The sequence below is a fragment of the Mchenga conophoros genome, linkage group LG19 (assembly GCF_057382185.1).
Source record: "Mchenga conophoros isolate Kocher_MC1m ecotype Shallow Benthic linkage group LG19, M_conophoros_male_GT1.1, whole genome shotgun sequence".
NCBI lineage: Eukaryota > Metazoa > Chordata > Actinopteri > Cichliformes > Cichlidae > Mchenga > Mchenga conophoros.
Window position 1 is genome coordinate 22,771,499 of NC_140544.1, and position 16,512 is coordinate 22,788,010.

A 16,512-nucleotide genomic window follows, 5' to 3' on the forward strand; every position below is an offset into this window, starting at 1 on the left:
GCCTGAAGGGCTTTTACAGGTCTAAACCTATGCTGACTAATTGGTTTTCTGTAAATAGCTTTTCTATACACAGGAATGGTGAAAGAGTGGAGGATCAGTGTCTGCTTCATAGTATAGGCCTCTGATTGGGAGGAGGTTATGTTCAGAATTTTGGCTTAATATCGGCTGAACGTGCCAGATTTTCACAAATGTTCTTTTTTATGGCATGTTTGAAGTGCAGTATAGATTCTGTGCTTGGCAAATACTTTTTATAGTTAAGCAGCTTGTTAATCCATAACTTACTAGCATCACAAATGAGGCCAAGTTGTAAAGTTACAGCAGTGGAGGCTGTGCCAAGCGTTGTCACTGGAATGTGAGAATGGTTGGCACAATGCTTGAACGCACAACAAGAAGAACTATTCAATCAATAAAGTCAGTTTAAACTTTATCTAAAGTGATTTACACATCTCCTTTTTGTTAGGTTATGAGACAATATTAATGTGTAAATGTATCAAGCTTTAAATTTCAGAGCTGACTTATTAGAAACAAACAGCAGCAGTTCCAGCTCCTGGACACACAGAGCTGTCCGACAGTGGCTTAAAGCCCCAAAACACTTTAAATACGGCCTACAGTTAAACTCATGGTTTTAAAGGCCTGAAAGGTTTGCTGCTGACTGTCCAACCAGCACTGACACAGAGAGGTGAGCAGTGAGGGAATAGGACTATGGTTGAATGTCTGGCTCAGCTCCACACCGATTGGTTCTTGCTTTCCACAGTGAAGCCAGTGAAGATTTGTCACTGGCTTGTAAAGCTGGGGGTTGGTCTTGTTGCCAGGGAGGTGCTGGAAGGATGCCAGTGTTCTTCTTTTTTTTCCAACAAACTCCAGATGTTTCTGACCACATCAATGAACATTTTACATGATAAAATAGAAGTTCAAGTTCTAAGCATCATCAGATTATTTTTAGTCAAATAAATAATCAGTAAGATTTTTTTCCTGAAAAAAAGGTAATTAAGGACAGAATTCCTGCTGCTGGCCAAAATAGACTCAGATTTATTCTCAGAACCTTATACTTATTGATATTTATTTTTATTTTCTGCAGATAACATACATGACAATAAATGTTTCTGTAAATGGCAGATAAAGATTTTTTGTGAAGGTGCACAGCAGACAATGTCTGACGCAGGACAAACCATAGCCAAAGGGAGGCCTGACATCACTTTCAAAAATGCAAGGCATGCTGTCTAAACAGGTGGAAAAGTTTAGTGTAGCCTGCACCAGTGTAACAGGGTAAACCGGTATTGTGTGTACATTAAAACTGGCAGTGATTTTGGAGTGTGTATGTGTTCCACTTTTGCAATGAGCCAATGGCTGTGGTTGGGCGGAGTTAACTAAAGGCGGGTGTATCTAGTTGTACTTCTACTTTTATATACTTATGCCACACACTACAAACACTGCTGTCACATTTTGTTTTTCTCTGTACAGTTATGTTACATAGCTCAGATTTACAATGGTTTAGATTAACATCAATGTGTTTATAGCAGATGTTCTTGGACTGTGTGTTTTGTTCCTTCTGTAAATGGGATGCTATGTATTATATTATAGCTGGGACTGTTTCTGTTGACTATTTTTTTCTAATAAATTATATTTTAAATTTTTAATAAGAGTGTGTCATTTTTCTGCCCTCAGCTGAGTCTGTGTGTTACACCAAAAAGCAATTATGATAAGTGATTTCCATAAGGCTAGATTTGCACTGAAGCTTTATTTTAAGGTATTGATTAACTGTAAGTGTTCTAAATGTTTATGCAGTTGTATGCTGATTGGGGAAATAACATTATTTAATTTTCTCTGGAGGTCCCTTGAAGGTTTATTCAGGAAGTGTGTGTAATCAGATTAGTAAAATGAATCTGTAAGCATGCGAGTATAATGGCTGAAAAGCCTTAAAGTTTTGCATTGAAAATGCAAACAAGTCACCAGTTGCAGCTCACCAAGCTTTCCAGTTCGCTGGCTTTTTATATGCAACAATTGCTACACTTCTGTGGAAGTTCCACAAATAAATAACTAAATAAATAACTAAATATATATATATATATATATATATATATATATATATATATATATATATATATATGGCATTATTTCTGTAGTAAAATCAGTTCAGTACTGTTCAATCCACACATGTACAAGTTGGTAATGTAACTGTTTTATAATATTACCTTTAATTTATCCAGCTGTAAATGTCACTGAGATTGAGAATGTCCTCTTCAAGAGTAACGTCAGCAAGAAGCGAGCAATAATTACAAGTAGCAATTGAACATAAACACACAAATACACATAGGGCTCATTACATCCAGTCAAAATAGGTACAATTCAAACTGACCTAAGAGACTTTGGTAAGCTGTGAGTGTCTTTACAATTCAAGCGATCATCTTAGAGTAGCAGCACACAGTCCACAAAAGCAGCAGCTGACCAGTGAAGAATACTGGTTTATTGACTGAGAGCAGCTCTAATCATCTAACAGCTGGCTGACTGCTGGAGAGCCTTGGATGACAAGCCTTGGATGACAAGCCACTAGCTCTGGGAGGAAAACCAACACTGATAACTAAACGTAAATATACACATGAACAATCACAATATGCCACTTTACATTAAAATAATCTATAACATCTATGTCTTTTTACTTATTGTTTTTTTTTTTATTTGACTAATAATGGGCAAAGCCATGGTGTGCGAGAACACGGTAGCGTTATTAAATGTTAAGAAAAATAAAGCTACCCACATAATCTGCACTTTATTCACACCGAGTAAATAAACGGTGTCTGGACTTTAATGCACAAGAAGGTAAACTTTAAGTGGCCCTGTCTCCTGATAGAAATATTTACATAGCCCTTAATCATAAAAATATAATAATCATAAAAACAGATCTCCTGGGGCCCCCTCCTGGCAGGTTTATGTACATGCAGAGTGAAACGAAAGGTCACACAAACTCGTTTCCTGTGTACAAACAAATTGTTAACTGAGAGGTAGTAGCGAACGATGGAAACACCAGCTTAGTCTTGGAATAGTGCCAACTAGCCAAAAGCATGATCTAAAGAAACAGCTGAGAAACAAAGTCATTTACATGTCTGAAAATGGTTTAAAAGCCATTTCTAAGGCCTTGGTACTCCAGCTAACCATGATGAGAGCCGTTATACTCAAATTGGAACAGTGGTAAATCTTCCCAGGAGTGGCCAGCCTATCAAAGTAACTCATCCAGGAGGTCACAAAAGAACCCAGGACAACATCTAAAGAACGGCAGGCCTCATTTGCCTCAGTTAAAGTCAGAGTTCATGATATAACATAGAAGAAGGGGACTGGGAGGAACATGACATGTATGGGTGAGAGTTTCAAGGTAAAATGCACTGCTGACCAAAAGAACACAAAGACTTGTCCCACATTTACAACACAACCCATCTTGACGATCCTCCATACTTTTGAAAAATTATTCTGTGGACTGATGAGATCAACGTTGAACTTTGTGGAAGGTTTGAGTCCCGTTACATCTGGTGAAAAATAGGACAGCATAGCATTTAATAAAAAAAACAAAACAAACAAACCAAAAAACATCCCACCAACAGTCAGACATGGTACTGGTAGTGTAATGGCCTGAGGTCTGCTTTGCTAAAGCTGTAGTTACTTATCATTTTGCAGATTCAATGGAATATTATAAATGAGCTATCAACAATATCTAAGTAACACCTGTCATTGATTCAATTATTATGGTCCAACAACACAGTGTATATGATTCCGTCAGTCATTCTACATAATGAGCTGATGCACTACAGTGGTGTTACAACTTTAACTCATTCACTGCCATTGACGTCTATAGCCGTCAATTGCAGTGAATGAGTCAATGGGTTTAACTCATTCACTGCCAATGGCTGGCAGTGAATGAGTTAATTTAAGTAAATAGTTTGGGTGCTCTTTTTTTTCACTTTGAAAGCAACATTTACCAAATCAAATTGGGTTTAAATTCTTGGGAAGCACCATATTTCACCACAGCTGAATGTCTGTCTCCATCTCACTGTCTCCCTAGGACCCTTTCTCTCTCACACCAATGGTCCTCCTCTTTACCTGCTCCATGGCAGCTCCATATTCAACATCCATTCTGCAATATATCCACTGTCCCCTCCCCTCTGCACATGTCCAAACCATAGCCTTACCACTCTGACTTGGCTTCAGAGGCTCAACCTCAGCTGTTTCATTTCTTACCCTGTCCAACCTGCTCACAGTGCATCTGCATTGCATTGTAAATATTAGTCAAAATGAAATTAAGCCCAACAAGGAACTGAAGGACACAATGGAGCTGAGCTGAGCTGTGATGCTGCCACACTGCTGTCTCAGTCCTGGACTCTCAAGTCTGGATTCCCCTGAGAACTTACTGAGTCCGAAGGAGAGAAACGCCCGTGTGATATTTTTATCATGAGAAGACAAGACTTCCGCAAAGTAACTCAAAACTCTACTACGTGTACAATGTAACTATTTAAATGACGTCAGAGTCGCTTAATTTATCCGCTCTTTGATTGGACGGTGTGTGTTTACGTAGCAACGGGCCGGAAGATGTCGCTCGGGCCAGTCCTAAAAAACTTCCGCCTTAAGTTGTAGAGAAAACACAGCAGCTAAAAAGGCTATCGACGGCGTAACCATCCCATTTACGAAGTCAGACAAAAGGTAGATACCTGCTCACATTTTTGACACATACTGTAATGTACACATTTGTCCTAAACCAGCCGGTTGGCGTGTTTTAGGATCTCAAAAAATATAAATCCAGAAATTACCAGAGCTAGCACGGAAGCTCGGCTCTTCACTGCTAGCAGTTCGCTACCATCGATATGCTCGGCCATAGGCCTCAGGTTGATATCTTTACGGGTAGATCGCGACAAATATAATACTATACCCACCCATTTGTTGTTCTGACTCTTGATTTTAACAGTCTCAAGAAAAATAGCCAGCTCAATGTAACGTCTACTTTATATCTACTCGGTTAGCTACGTCCAGTTAGCCGAGTCTCAAATACCTGGGCTTGTATACATCCAGTAAGCTGCTTAAGTGGTTGGGTTTGCCAGCTACCATCGCGTTTGGTTGAAAAATAGTAATGTTAATCTAGTTTGTGACTTTGAAAAAAAAAATCTAAACATTTGTTTTAATGTAAACGTAATGACATCGAGAGATATTTGGCTAGCCTAGCTGAATACCCCAGATGGTATTTAGGAGGCTAATGTCTGATCTACATCTCCAAACTTTTTTGTTGTTGTTAATGTTATTCCTGTCATTCCTTTTGGACTTTTACATATTTTGATATGAATCAACAGAATTATGAATGGTGTCTTGCTTCTAATAAGCTCTTCTTAATTCCGTCAACTGTCATATATTTACGTTGCTGTTTGGTCATTGAAGGTTTGCTGTCATCAGCCAGGTAACTGTGCCACTCCCCTTCTCCAGACTCACAAAAGAGCAGTGTTTGAATGGCAATGGCAGCTTTATTTATATAGAAAATTTCCTTGTACGTAAACGTGCTTAAAACAAATGATGGAAACATTAAAAACCTGCGTAGGTTTGACAGTCTCTTAAGGCAGTCAAAATGGCAAAATAAAACTTTATGGGAAAACCCAAGGTTTTGAGTCAGCGAGCAGCTTGTTCCAAAGAACAGGAGCACAGTAGCAGAAAGACCACTCGGCAAACTTGGATCTGATTTGGGAAATATTCAAAAGATCTGCACTTGATGGCCTGAGAGGTTTGATTGGGTTAACATTGAGTCAGAGATAGGGAGGGAGGCAAGCCATTGAGAGCTTTATGAACTAATAGAAAGCTTTTGAAATGACTTCAATACTGGTCAATAGTATTAACTACTAACTAATAGTAATATGGTCAATTTGGTTTTCTTTTTGTCTGAACACGATAGAAAATGCTAGTTAAACAGTATTGAGTCGGCATTGCAGAATAAATATCTGACATTAATGAATTAGACATTACAGTGCATAAATACCAAATACAAATAGAGGTTATAAGGAATGTGTCATAGTGATTTTATAAGTTATATTTATTATTTCATATGTTTGTTAGGGTGTTCAGGAGTTTTAGTTGTGTACTTTTATAAATCCAGTTTCTTCGTTTACTCTGTTTTACTGTCTCACATTTTTCTTCTTCAGGCTACTATACTCTGGAGTTTGCGTGGTTTTGAGCGTGTGTGTGTGACTGGTTGAGTGTATGTGTGAGTGTATGTGAGCTGCAGATTCTTCCTCACTGTTACAACCAGAGCTGCTCCTCCCTGGAGGATGACAATGGAGGAGATGAAGAATGAAGCGGAGACAAACTCCATGGTATCCATGACGCTGTACGCCGTGATGTATCCAGTTTTCAATGAGGTAAAATATCACATGCTGGGGACAAAGGCGCTGATAGCTTCCCTGGACATCCCCTCATCAGGAGATGTGCAGGGAAGCTATCAGCATTAGCATGCCTGTATGAGAAACCAGAGACCCAGTAACACATTTGAAAATATATCCATATAGCAGGTGATTATAATAATGAATCGGCATAGCAGAAACAAAGATGCATACACAGTGCTGTGAACAAGTATTTGCCCACTTCCTGTTTTTTTTGTTTGTTTGTTTGTTTGTTTGTTTGTTTGTTTTTTGCATATTACATACAGTTATATGTTTTGGATCAATAAACAAATGTAGATATTGGAAAACGATAACAGAAGTAAATACAGAATGCAGTTTTAAAATGATTATTTCATTTAATAAGGGAGAAATTCAACTTTGATTAACCACATTTTTTGAAAAGCTGAGTCGAATGTCACTAGCCACACCCAGACCTGATTACTTGGCGAATCAAGAATCTCTTAAATAGAACCTGTCAGACAAAGCGAGGTAGGCTAAACGATCTCGTAAAGAAACACATCATACCAAGAGCTTAAGAAAGTCAAGAGATGAAAATGTCAGTCTGGAAAGGATTATTCACTTTGTTTGCTTTAGGACTCCAGCAAATCAAAGTGAGAACCATTATTCACAAATGGAGAAAACATGGAGCAGTGGTGAACCTTCCCAGGAGTGGGCAACCTATCAAAAATACCCCAAAAGCACATCAACGTATCCAGGAGGTCAAATAAACCCAGAACAACATTAAAAGGACTGCAGCCCTGATTTGCTTCAGTTAAGGCCATTTTTCATGATTTAACAATAAGAAAAAATGGCATATGGGAGAATTTCTAGGTATAAACCACTGTTGACCAAAAGAACACAAAGGTTTGTCTCATGTCTACCAGAGTTTTGGAAGGTTTGAGTCCCGTTGCATCAGCATTTCATAAAAGAACATCATACCAACAGTCAAACATGTCTGAGCTGCTTCAGGACCTGAATAACTTTCCGTAATTGAGGGAACCACAAATTCTGCTCCCTACCAGAAAATCTTGAAGGAGAATGTCCAGCCATCAATTCATGCACTGAAGCTCAAGCTCATAAAAACCAAACAAAAAATAAAATGAAGGTTTTGGGGTGGCATTGTCAAGACTTTAATCCTATTGAGATGCTTTGGCATGACCTTAGACAGGCTGTTCATGCTTGAAAATGGCTTACTTAAAAGAAGAAGAAAAAGGGAAAAATATAAATAAATAAAGAAGTTTTGGCCAAACCTATTAGGTTTAGGGAGCAATTACTTTTTCACATAGGACCAGATGGGTTTGGATTGTCTAATAAATAGAATCTTGGGTTATCTTCGTCTAATATAAAGAGTTGTTTGATGGTTTGAAACATAAAAACATGAGAAATATGCAAAACATACATACATACATACATACATACATACACACACCTTGTCATTTGTTTTAGGCTGCTAAAATGCACTTCTGTGATAACCTCAAGTATCAGAAACCAGTCTGTGTTGTTTTTATTTTTAGTCATACTTGGCAGAGGTAGTGTGGAGATATTTGGGTTATTTAAAGTCAGACAAAGAAGCAGAGCAGCATACACTGCAAACTGTTGAAAGCATAGACACGTAATTCCATAAATAGGTTTTACCATCTGAAGCAGTGCCGTCCTTACACCATTTATTTGCATTATACATACACGTGTAATGCAAGTCTTTACCATTCATGTCATGCATTCTAAAGAAAAAACAAACCAACACAGTGATATCTTGAATGTAGCTGCCCACTTTACTGTCAACAGGGCTGCCACGATTAGTAGACTAGTCACGATTACGTCGACTATCAAAATTGTCGACGACTAATTGAATAGTCGACGCGTCGTTTGAAGCTTTGTAAGATCCTGAAAGATGCAGGAATAAGTAGTGAGATTTAAGTATGTAGGTGTGAATGTGCAAATGAATGTGAGTGCGAATGGTCGTTTGTCCCTGTGTGTTAGCCTTGCGACAGACTGGCGACCTGTCCAGGGTGTACCCCGCCTCTCGCCCTATGACAGCTGGGATAGGCTCCAGCGCCCCCCGCGACCCTGAAAGGGATAAGCGGAAGTGAATGGATGGATGGATTTAAGTATGTATGTAAAACAATGTTTTCCGAACGCCCACGGTCTTTCCTTACTCGGGTTAAACATGATATATAAGTCACTTAGATAACTTAAAAAAATTGTTGTTTGGCTTTTTTCAGTGTTTTATTTGTTCCTGAGTAAAACAGTTTGGCTGAGATTAAAGTTATAGCTTTCACAGAGCTGAACAAACGTCAAACAAAAAACTGATTAAACAGAAGTGTGAGATAGTAGAGAATTTACTCCAATGTCCTGTTATATTTTAGGGAGCAAAGAGCAGATGTTAAAAGTTTAATAAACTATTATCTTGTCTTTATTTTTAGTTGGCGCATACCTTAAACACTTAAAGCTGTAAGCTAATGATAGTTATATAAGAGCAGATGCATGCTGGTGCAATAAGCTGTACGTATTACATCCAATGGATGCATGATCTGAGTAGTCGACTAATCATAAAAATAATCGGTGACTAGTTGACTATCAAAATAATCGTTTGTGGCAGCCCTAATTGTCAAACACTTTAATGTTGGTAAGCACAGTAGAAAATGTTGGATTTAAGCGGCTGATTAAAGTCACTAACTCTTGTTACTAGGTCCCAGGACGTAAATATTTCTCTCAGATGGCAATTTCTCATCTACACACAGTGTCCACAGAAACAGCTGAACAGCTCTTATACTTCATTAACACAGAGGTTTTATGGTTAGGTCATATATGCACATGAGCCTCACTGCTCACTTCAAAGAGACATTTCTGGACTTCTTGTACCTTCTTTTTTTTTTTCTTCATTTGTATTTATTTATTTATTTATTTATTGTGTCAGAGCAAAAGCAAAGCATAATTGAGTGAATATGACGCGTTTAGTTTGTTCTCCTTTGTTTACATTTGAAGGTTTCTTAAGTTTTCCACGAAGAGTGTTCTTAATTTCGAATTTATTTACTTGTGGGTTTGTTTCCCAATAATGTAAAACAGTTTGAATCTATACAAAATATGTTATACTACTTTAAAAAAAATTATTTTTATTGTTTTGATACCTACTTTATTTATTTGGAATTTAGTTTTTCCACTTTGTTTGCGTTCTTTAACTTCTTTGACTTGAAGCTTTTGCCTGGTTAGAATTGACTTTATTATATACCCGTGTCGTGTATTTAAATACAGTTGTTTAAAGTTTTACAGTATATCATGTGTAACTTCAGACAGAAAATAAATAACATTTAAAGCAAAATAAACTATATCTTCATACATCAGGAGTAAAAAGGAACCTTAAAGCTAGAATGAAACGGTGGTTTAATTGATACTAATATCGACTGATATGGAAAAGATCAATGTGATCAGATTATTTTTCATATCATCCAGCACTACAGCGTGGCTGTGTTTTTACATAGAGCCCAGCATTCTGATTACACTCAGCTTAAAAGCCCAAACATATTAAATATGGTCCATATACAGAGGCTCAAAACTTCAGTCCACATCAAAGGGGCATCTAAGTGTTTTCATAAATGTATCAAAATAAAAATTGTTCTTTGTAAATGATTAAGTGATTATGTGCTCTCCTTTGATGACATGATAGATACCCACCTACAGGGAGCTGATCAAAGACATACCAAAACCAAACTTATTTCACACGTAACTACTGTTACGTTTAACGCAAGACTGTATAAACCTGACCTGACATCTTTAATCAGAATGCTTTAATTTAGGATGAAAAAAATGTGTATACATAACCTGTGATGGACGCAGCATGTCCAGATTTGGCATCAACATGTTTGCTTTCCCCCCTTTTTTAGCTGGAGAGGATCAACCTATCAGCAGCTCAGACTCTCAGAGCAGCCTTCATAAAGGTAAGACTGTGTATCAGGCAGAAGGCCCGAGACATGAAGTATTGCTCACACCTTCAAATTTTGCGTCATCTTTGGTTGTTATACCTAGGCTGCATTCCAGCTCGCGTGACACATTGCAGGTGCATCTGCTTTTTGTCTGGTGCCCTCACCAATAATGAGTTTGTTGCTTTGGCAGAATAACAAGAGGCATGTATTCTCCTTGACTGGCATGATAACTGGGTCATTGCAAAATGTGTGTCTGATGCAAACAAAGATAGGTTACAAAGATAGAAGCTGCGTAAGAGTTGGATGTAGCTTCTGTTTAACTTCTGAAGTATATTCAACCTGCATTCTTTTTAATGACCACCAGGGGGCAATCCATGTGGTTGCAAAAGGATCCACACCTATAGAAGTCTGTGGTAAAATGGTCTTTAGATTTTATTTTTTTTGATGAGAGTGTGGGTTCAGTCACTCACTTTGGGTAATACGGAATAAAAAGTTAAGTCAGTTTTGTAAATTTTTATTCCAATTGTTAGATATGTGTATTATCCAGGATATGCTCATTGGCTAAGGGCAATTTCTATTGTTTTTAACTGGGAAGTAGTCAAAATCAGCTGTGTGCTTATCTGATTTATTTGTTTATTTTTGGTGAAATACAAAGTCCAGTTTTTTTCCCAGATTTTATTTCTACTACCTTTTCATGTCGCAGGATAGGTTCTTTTTCCTCGTTGTAAAATGAATTATGTTACTGCTTTCATTTGTCTGTATTTTTCCTTTTGTTTGTTAGAAATGGAGCTGGCCAGAGATGTGGGGAAAAAACTCTTAGCACTCTTACCTTTATTATCAGTTATGCATTAGGTTTTTTTTATGTTCCTTAAACTTGAGCACCTCAGTTTTCATACTTAGTGTTTAAATGAATTAACTCAGCAGGTATTAATAGAACATGAGAGGCACTGATATTCACACTCGTGCTGTGATTTGGACACCAGCCTGCAGTGATCAGAAGAGGTTTTTGTTAATAACAGAGCAACCTTCTGATTGCACTGGGATAATAGAAGCACAGTGGCACAGGCATAGATTGCTTCTATACCACTCCAGATGCCAGTTGTGTTAAGTGTGTGTGTGTGTGTGTGCGCGCGCAAATGAAATATTAATAGAGTTGAAGCGGCTTTATCATTATACAAACCAAAGGGACATTTGATCCCTTTACAGCTGTTTTACTTTGGCATTTGTGGGGCTTTTGTTCACTTGTCTCTCTGATTAGGCTCTCTGCTGCCCTCGCTGCTTCCTACCTTGTTGAATTATTCAGGTGGAGAGCTTTTGTACATTCATCTGAGCGCGTCACAGGGGACACCTGACTTTCAATACATTTCTGACTCTGTCCTATGCGCCTTCGGCTAAGCCCCCCTGGTGCTTTTATTGGAGAAGACAAACCGAGCGCCTTGTTTGTCTTGCTCACCTCACATGTATGACTCTCCTCTTCTGTCAGGCGGAGAGGGAGAACCCCGGCCTGACTCAGGACATCATAATGAAGATCTTGGAGAAAAAAAACATCCAAATCAACTTCACTGAATCCCTACTGCGCATGGCAGCTGATGATGTGGAAGGTGGGTAGAGAGACAGCATTTTCACACTGAAATGTTCTTGACTTCACCTTGTAAATGTGTTATATTCTCAGGAAGGCTTGTGTTGTCACATTATATGTTGACTCGCAAAGATACATTCATGTGTCCTCTAATCTTGCCAAAGCAAACTGTATTTGCAGTACTGACAGTGTGTCTAATGATTCAGAGAAACTTGATTGTTACGCATGCACCAGGACACGTCTAATAGTTAATTGGTTTAACACTGAACATCTGTTCTGTTCTTTATTAAAGCAAACATTGTTTGCTCCCACGCTTTTGGAAGTTTATGGGAAAATGCGTGTACTCTGCAGGAAACACCTGAGGGTTGAAACATAGTCAGCTGAGTTTCTAGTTAGAAAGTTAAAACTAGAATTGATACTTCTGTATTTAGGGCAGCTGCTTGCTGTTTGTTGTTTACATACAGTCAAATAAAATACACCAAATAAAACTGGATTCCAGATATTTGATTTGCCAAGGACACAATACTTGGTCAGGATTTGATTTCCCTTTGTTTTCTTTTCTTTTCTTTTCTTTTCTTTCCTTCCTTCCTTACTTCCATGTCCAATTCTAAAGTGTTTTGATTTGGCAGCTTATGAAAAACATAATTCATCTACACACACATTTACACACACACACAAAACAGCTTGATTTTGCAGTTGATAATAAGACACCTTTATGTAATTCAAAATCTGCAGAGAGCCATGAATTAGTTTTTCTCTCTGGTGCACACAGATTTTTATGAGATGTTTCTAAGATGCTGTGCTGCTTAATGGTATTTTCATGCATCTAATTGTGCTAATGTCAGTGCAAGTACAGGCTTGTGTTGTTTTTCGATACAGCCTCACTTTAGATGCTATGTTAAGATGCTCTGTTAGATGTTGTAAATCATCTAGTCTTTGTGGGTGTGCTAAACATCTTTTTTTTTTTGTGTGTGTGTGTGTTTCGTTTTTTTGTTTTGTTTTGTTCATCTCCCCTGCAGAGTTCATGATTGACCGACCTGAGCAGGAGTTCCAGGACCTAAATGAGAAGGCCAGAGCTCTTAAACACATCCTCAGCAAAATCCCAGATGAGATCAATGACAGAGTACGCTTCCTACAAACTATCAAGTGAGTGCGAATGCACACACACGCTCCAGGGTTTCCACCAGATTACAAATGAAAGCGGATATTGCACATATGCATTCTGTCTCTCCACACAATTAGAAATGGGCACCATAGTATTTGCATACTACTATGATGCAGGTGTTTGTGGTTGAAATTTTCACTTTCTCTTCCTTATAAGATGCGTGACTCTTTATCTATATATTTAATAACTATTTCAAGAATCATACATTGAAATTTGCTGAGTTGAGATCTATTTTTTTTGTTATAACTGTTAATTTATAACAATGCAGTGCTGGATTTTTTTTCTATGCTCTAATAAATGTTATAGGGAGATTGTTCAAAGATGGATAAAAACTGGTAAATATGCTCTTTTATGCTTGCATTCTTCTTAAGGCCCATTAGCTGTTTTAAATTTTCCATCACATCTTCCAAATGGACACCTTACACTTTTCCTGTGGCCCTTTTGTTTGAAATTGTGTAGTAAAACAACTGGAAAATACTGCTAAATTGGACGATTTTGTTTTGAAAATTCTACAACAATCATTGAAGACCTTTGGAGAAATATTGAGCAAAATGTTCAAACATTTTTCATAGTGCATGATTCCAGTTTCCTAAAAAATATTATTGATTTAACACAATTCAGTAGGCTATATACTGAGTTTGCATAAATTCAGTATTGCTAGTATCTATCTGATACCAATACCTGCGTTGGTATCGATACTGTCGATATTTAGATCCATCCAACAAGCTCTAGCAGACATCTCTAATAGATGTTCGAGATATATCGGGGGAAGGGGTTGAGGTAGTGCTTGATTCCGATTTTATCCTTTAGCTTCTTGGTTGAATTTGTGTTTGAAAAAAAAAAAAGTTTCATTTTACTTCACAGAGACATTGCCAGCGCCATAAAAGAGCTCCTGGACACAGTCAACAATGTCATTAAAAAATATCAGTACCAGAATCGCAGAGTGAGTAATGAATACGCTACAATTACTACTACTTGAATTATTTCACATTTTCCCCTCATTTCAAATGGATGTTTTTGCTTTATTTTCTGCTCGGCAAGGCCCTGGAACACCAGAAAAAGGAGTTTGTGAAATACTCCAAAAGTTTCAGTGACACCCTCAAAACATACTTCAAAGATGGAAAGTAAGTATGGCACCACGTGTTATGCCTCAGCTAATCAGTACCCTGTTTTAAAGACAGATTCTATTGAATCTTGAATTGCATTAAAACATAAAAAAAGAGTTGGTAAGCTCTGTGTGCCTGTCATATAATGTGTGTCTCTGTTAAACATGTGCAAATGTATTTTCTAAAACTGCCTGGTCGTTGTTGCATATAGTGTGCATAAAGATATTTCACAGTAAAAGTTCAAGAAAGCAGTGGTTTCTAAAAACAGAGGAAACGGGTCCAGAAATTGTTGAATAATAAAGCATAATTTAAGATTTGTCAACGTAGAAGATTTGATGATCAACTGTATCAGTGGCTGAGCTAAGATCCAGCAAAACAAGACATCAACAGTCACCCGTATCTACAGCTATCAGAATTTGAGACTTTAAGGAGCTGTTTCTGTGGACTGTAACATCCTGAAACCAAAGTTATCTGGAATATCGGGCTTCTCTAACACCTTGTCTCAGCAAATTTTTCAAATATTTTAGCAATGAAAGGAAGTTTTAAAGAGGTCTATAACTTGTGTGTATTGCTGTTTGGATAACCCCCTGTTTAAAGCACTTGGGGGGACAGTCTTGCATCAAAGAGCAATTTATGAGTGTGACCACAGAAACCCCAACAGAGTCAAAAACTTGGGGTTTTATGGTTGTGGGTAAGTGGTTGTGGGTAAGTTGTTGTGGGTAAGTTGAGGATTTTATTTCAGATATAGCCACTATAGAAATTGGGTGAAAAGATTCCATATTTTGGGATGTGGGAGATTGCAATTGAAGCGGCAAAATGTTAACGTTACTGCAGTCCTTATTTGAGAAAACTGGTGTTCGTGGTTTTGTAGGAGGAACTAGCTCATAGTTGGTTATCATCAGATTGATAATAACTAATGCAAAGTGTTCCAAGGTATGACTTTTGTCCGTGTGCAAACAAAGTGTCATCCTGTTTTGTGTCAACTGTGGATAAAGTTGTTAGAGAGGGTCACAGGAGCATCCATGCTTGCAGGACTTCTACTCCTATTGTTTAGATTTGAATATCCTTAACCAATTAGATAAGGGAAGGCAGCTTTTCCACTCTTGTTCTAAAGTTGTTGTTCACTCTGTTGTACTGTGTATGATGTTCTCCAGTGAGTTTTCACAAGCTATCATTTTTCTTTGTTCCCAGGGCAATAAATGTCTTCATCAGCGCAAACCGGCTCATCCACCAAACCAACCTCATACTGCAGACCTTCAAAACCGTGGCCTAGCCCCACACCTCACCCCGACCCCACCCAAGAGACCACAGAGCCCCCTTCTCATTGTCCCTTGGGGAACAACTGCTAAAATGGCAGAGGCTTGAAGAGCACCTCACCCATATATGTAAATTAGAGTTGATTTTTTAGGGTTGGGGTCGATGTCATTGGAGTCGAGATTCTAGATTCCAGTTCAAGAGACTGAAAAGTGCCATTTGTTTTTTTTTCAATGACGATTTTCCAGTCTTGAAGTGGAACTGAACAGGGGCCCAAAGTCTTGGTTAATTGATTTTATTTGGACAGTTTTAATTTATAACCCAAAACTTGTTTGGGAGGTGGTGAGGCGAGGTGTTCATTAAAGACTAATTGCCATTTTTCTAATATATTCATGTTGATCATTTTACTTTTAGCTTTTCAGTCATGGCTACACATCTGAGACTACATCCAGTAGGGATTGTTCTCAGTAGTCTATACCAGTTTTCTCTTCTCGCCTCCTATTTGTGTCATTTTTGCCACGGGCTGTATGGATTGACAGAAGCACCTGGCTGCAGGTCAAACAGTTGCGAGGAGAGGAAGCAGAGTTGGACATTTGAGAGGCAGATTTCGTTTCTCTTTATTATCAGAAGAAAGAAAGCCAAAAGACTTCCAGCACAGTGTGCGCCTTACCAAGTCCTGTAACATTCCCTCCTCTCAAGAGTGTAATGAAGTGGAGCCAGTCCCTGCTGTTGAGGGATGTAGAGAGAAAAGAGTTCTGTATTTAACTGGTTGCAAATGTTCAATAAATAGTTTCCAAATGATGATGCTTTTTTTATCTGTGTCCGTGTCCAGTGTGTGTGGGGTCAACTTTTCTGTGTGAGTGGGAGAGGATTTGCTTTGCAGTGGCCTGGCCTGAAAAATAGATGTGTGGTCACATTGTTTTATTCAAAAAAGGATTTTACCATTTCAGAACAATGATACTTTGATAACGCTGCCAAATGGTCAGTTTGAAAATGGTTGCAGCTTTCTGTGGCTCTGTTTGTTTTCTTTTTTCCCCACTTGTCAAAACAGGTTTGCCGACATTTCTTTAAGTAGCCTTGAGCCGTT

At 38.1% G+C, this 16,512-nt stretch overlaps 1 protein-coding gene across 1 annotated transcript; it reads left to right on the top strand.

Moving 5' to 3' along the window:
- Positions 1–4,528: 4,528 nt before the first annotated feature.
- Positions 4,529–16,226, top strand: LOC146552279 (programmed cell death protein 10). The gene is made up of 8 exons (XM_085258166.1): positions 4,529–4,686; positions 6,165–6,380; positions 10,283–10,336; positions 11,805–11,922; positions 12,920–13,046; positions 13,930–14,008; positions 14,107–14,189; positions 15,363–16,226. The coding sequence occupies exons 2-8, from the start codon at positions 6,291–6,293 to the stop codon at positions 15,442–15,444; spliced, it is 633 nt and encodes a 210-aa protein (XP_085114292.1). The 5' UTR covers positions 4,529–4,686; positions 6,165–6,290; the 3' UTR covers positions 15,445–16,226.
- Positions 16,227–16,512: the final 286 nt, after the last annotated feature.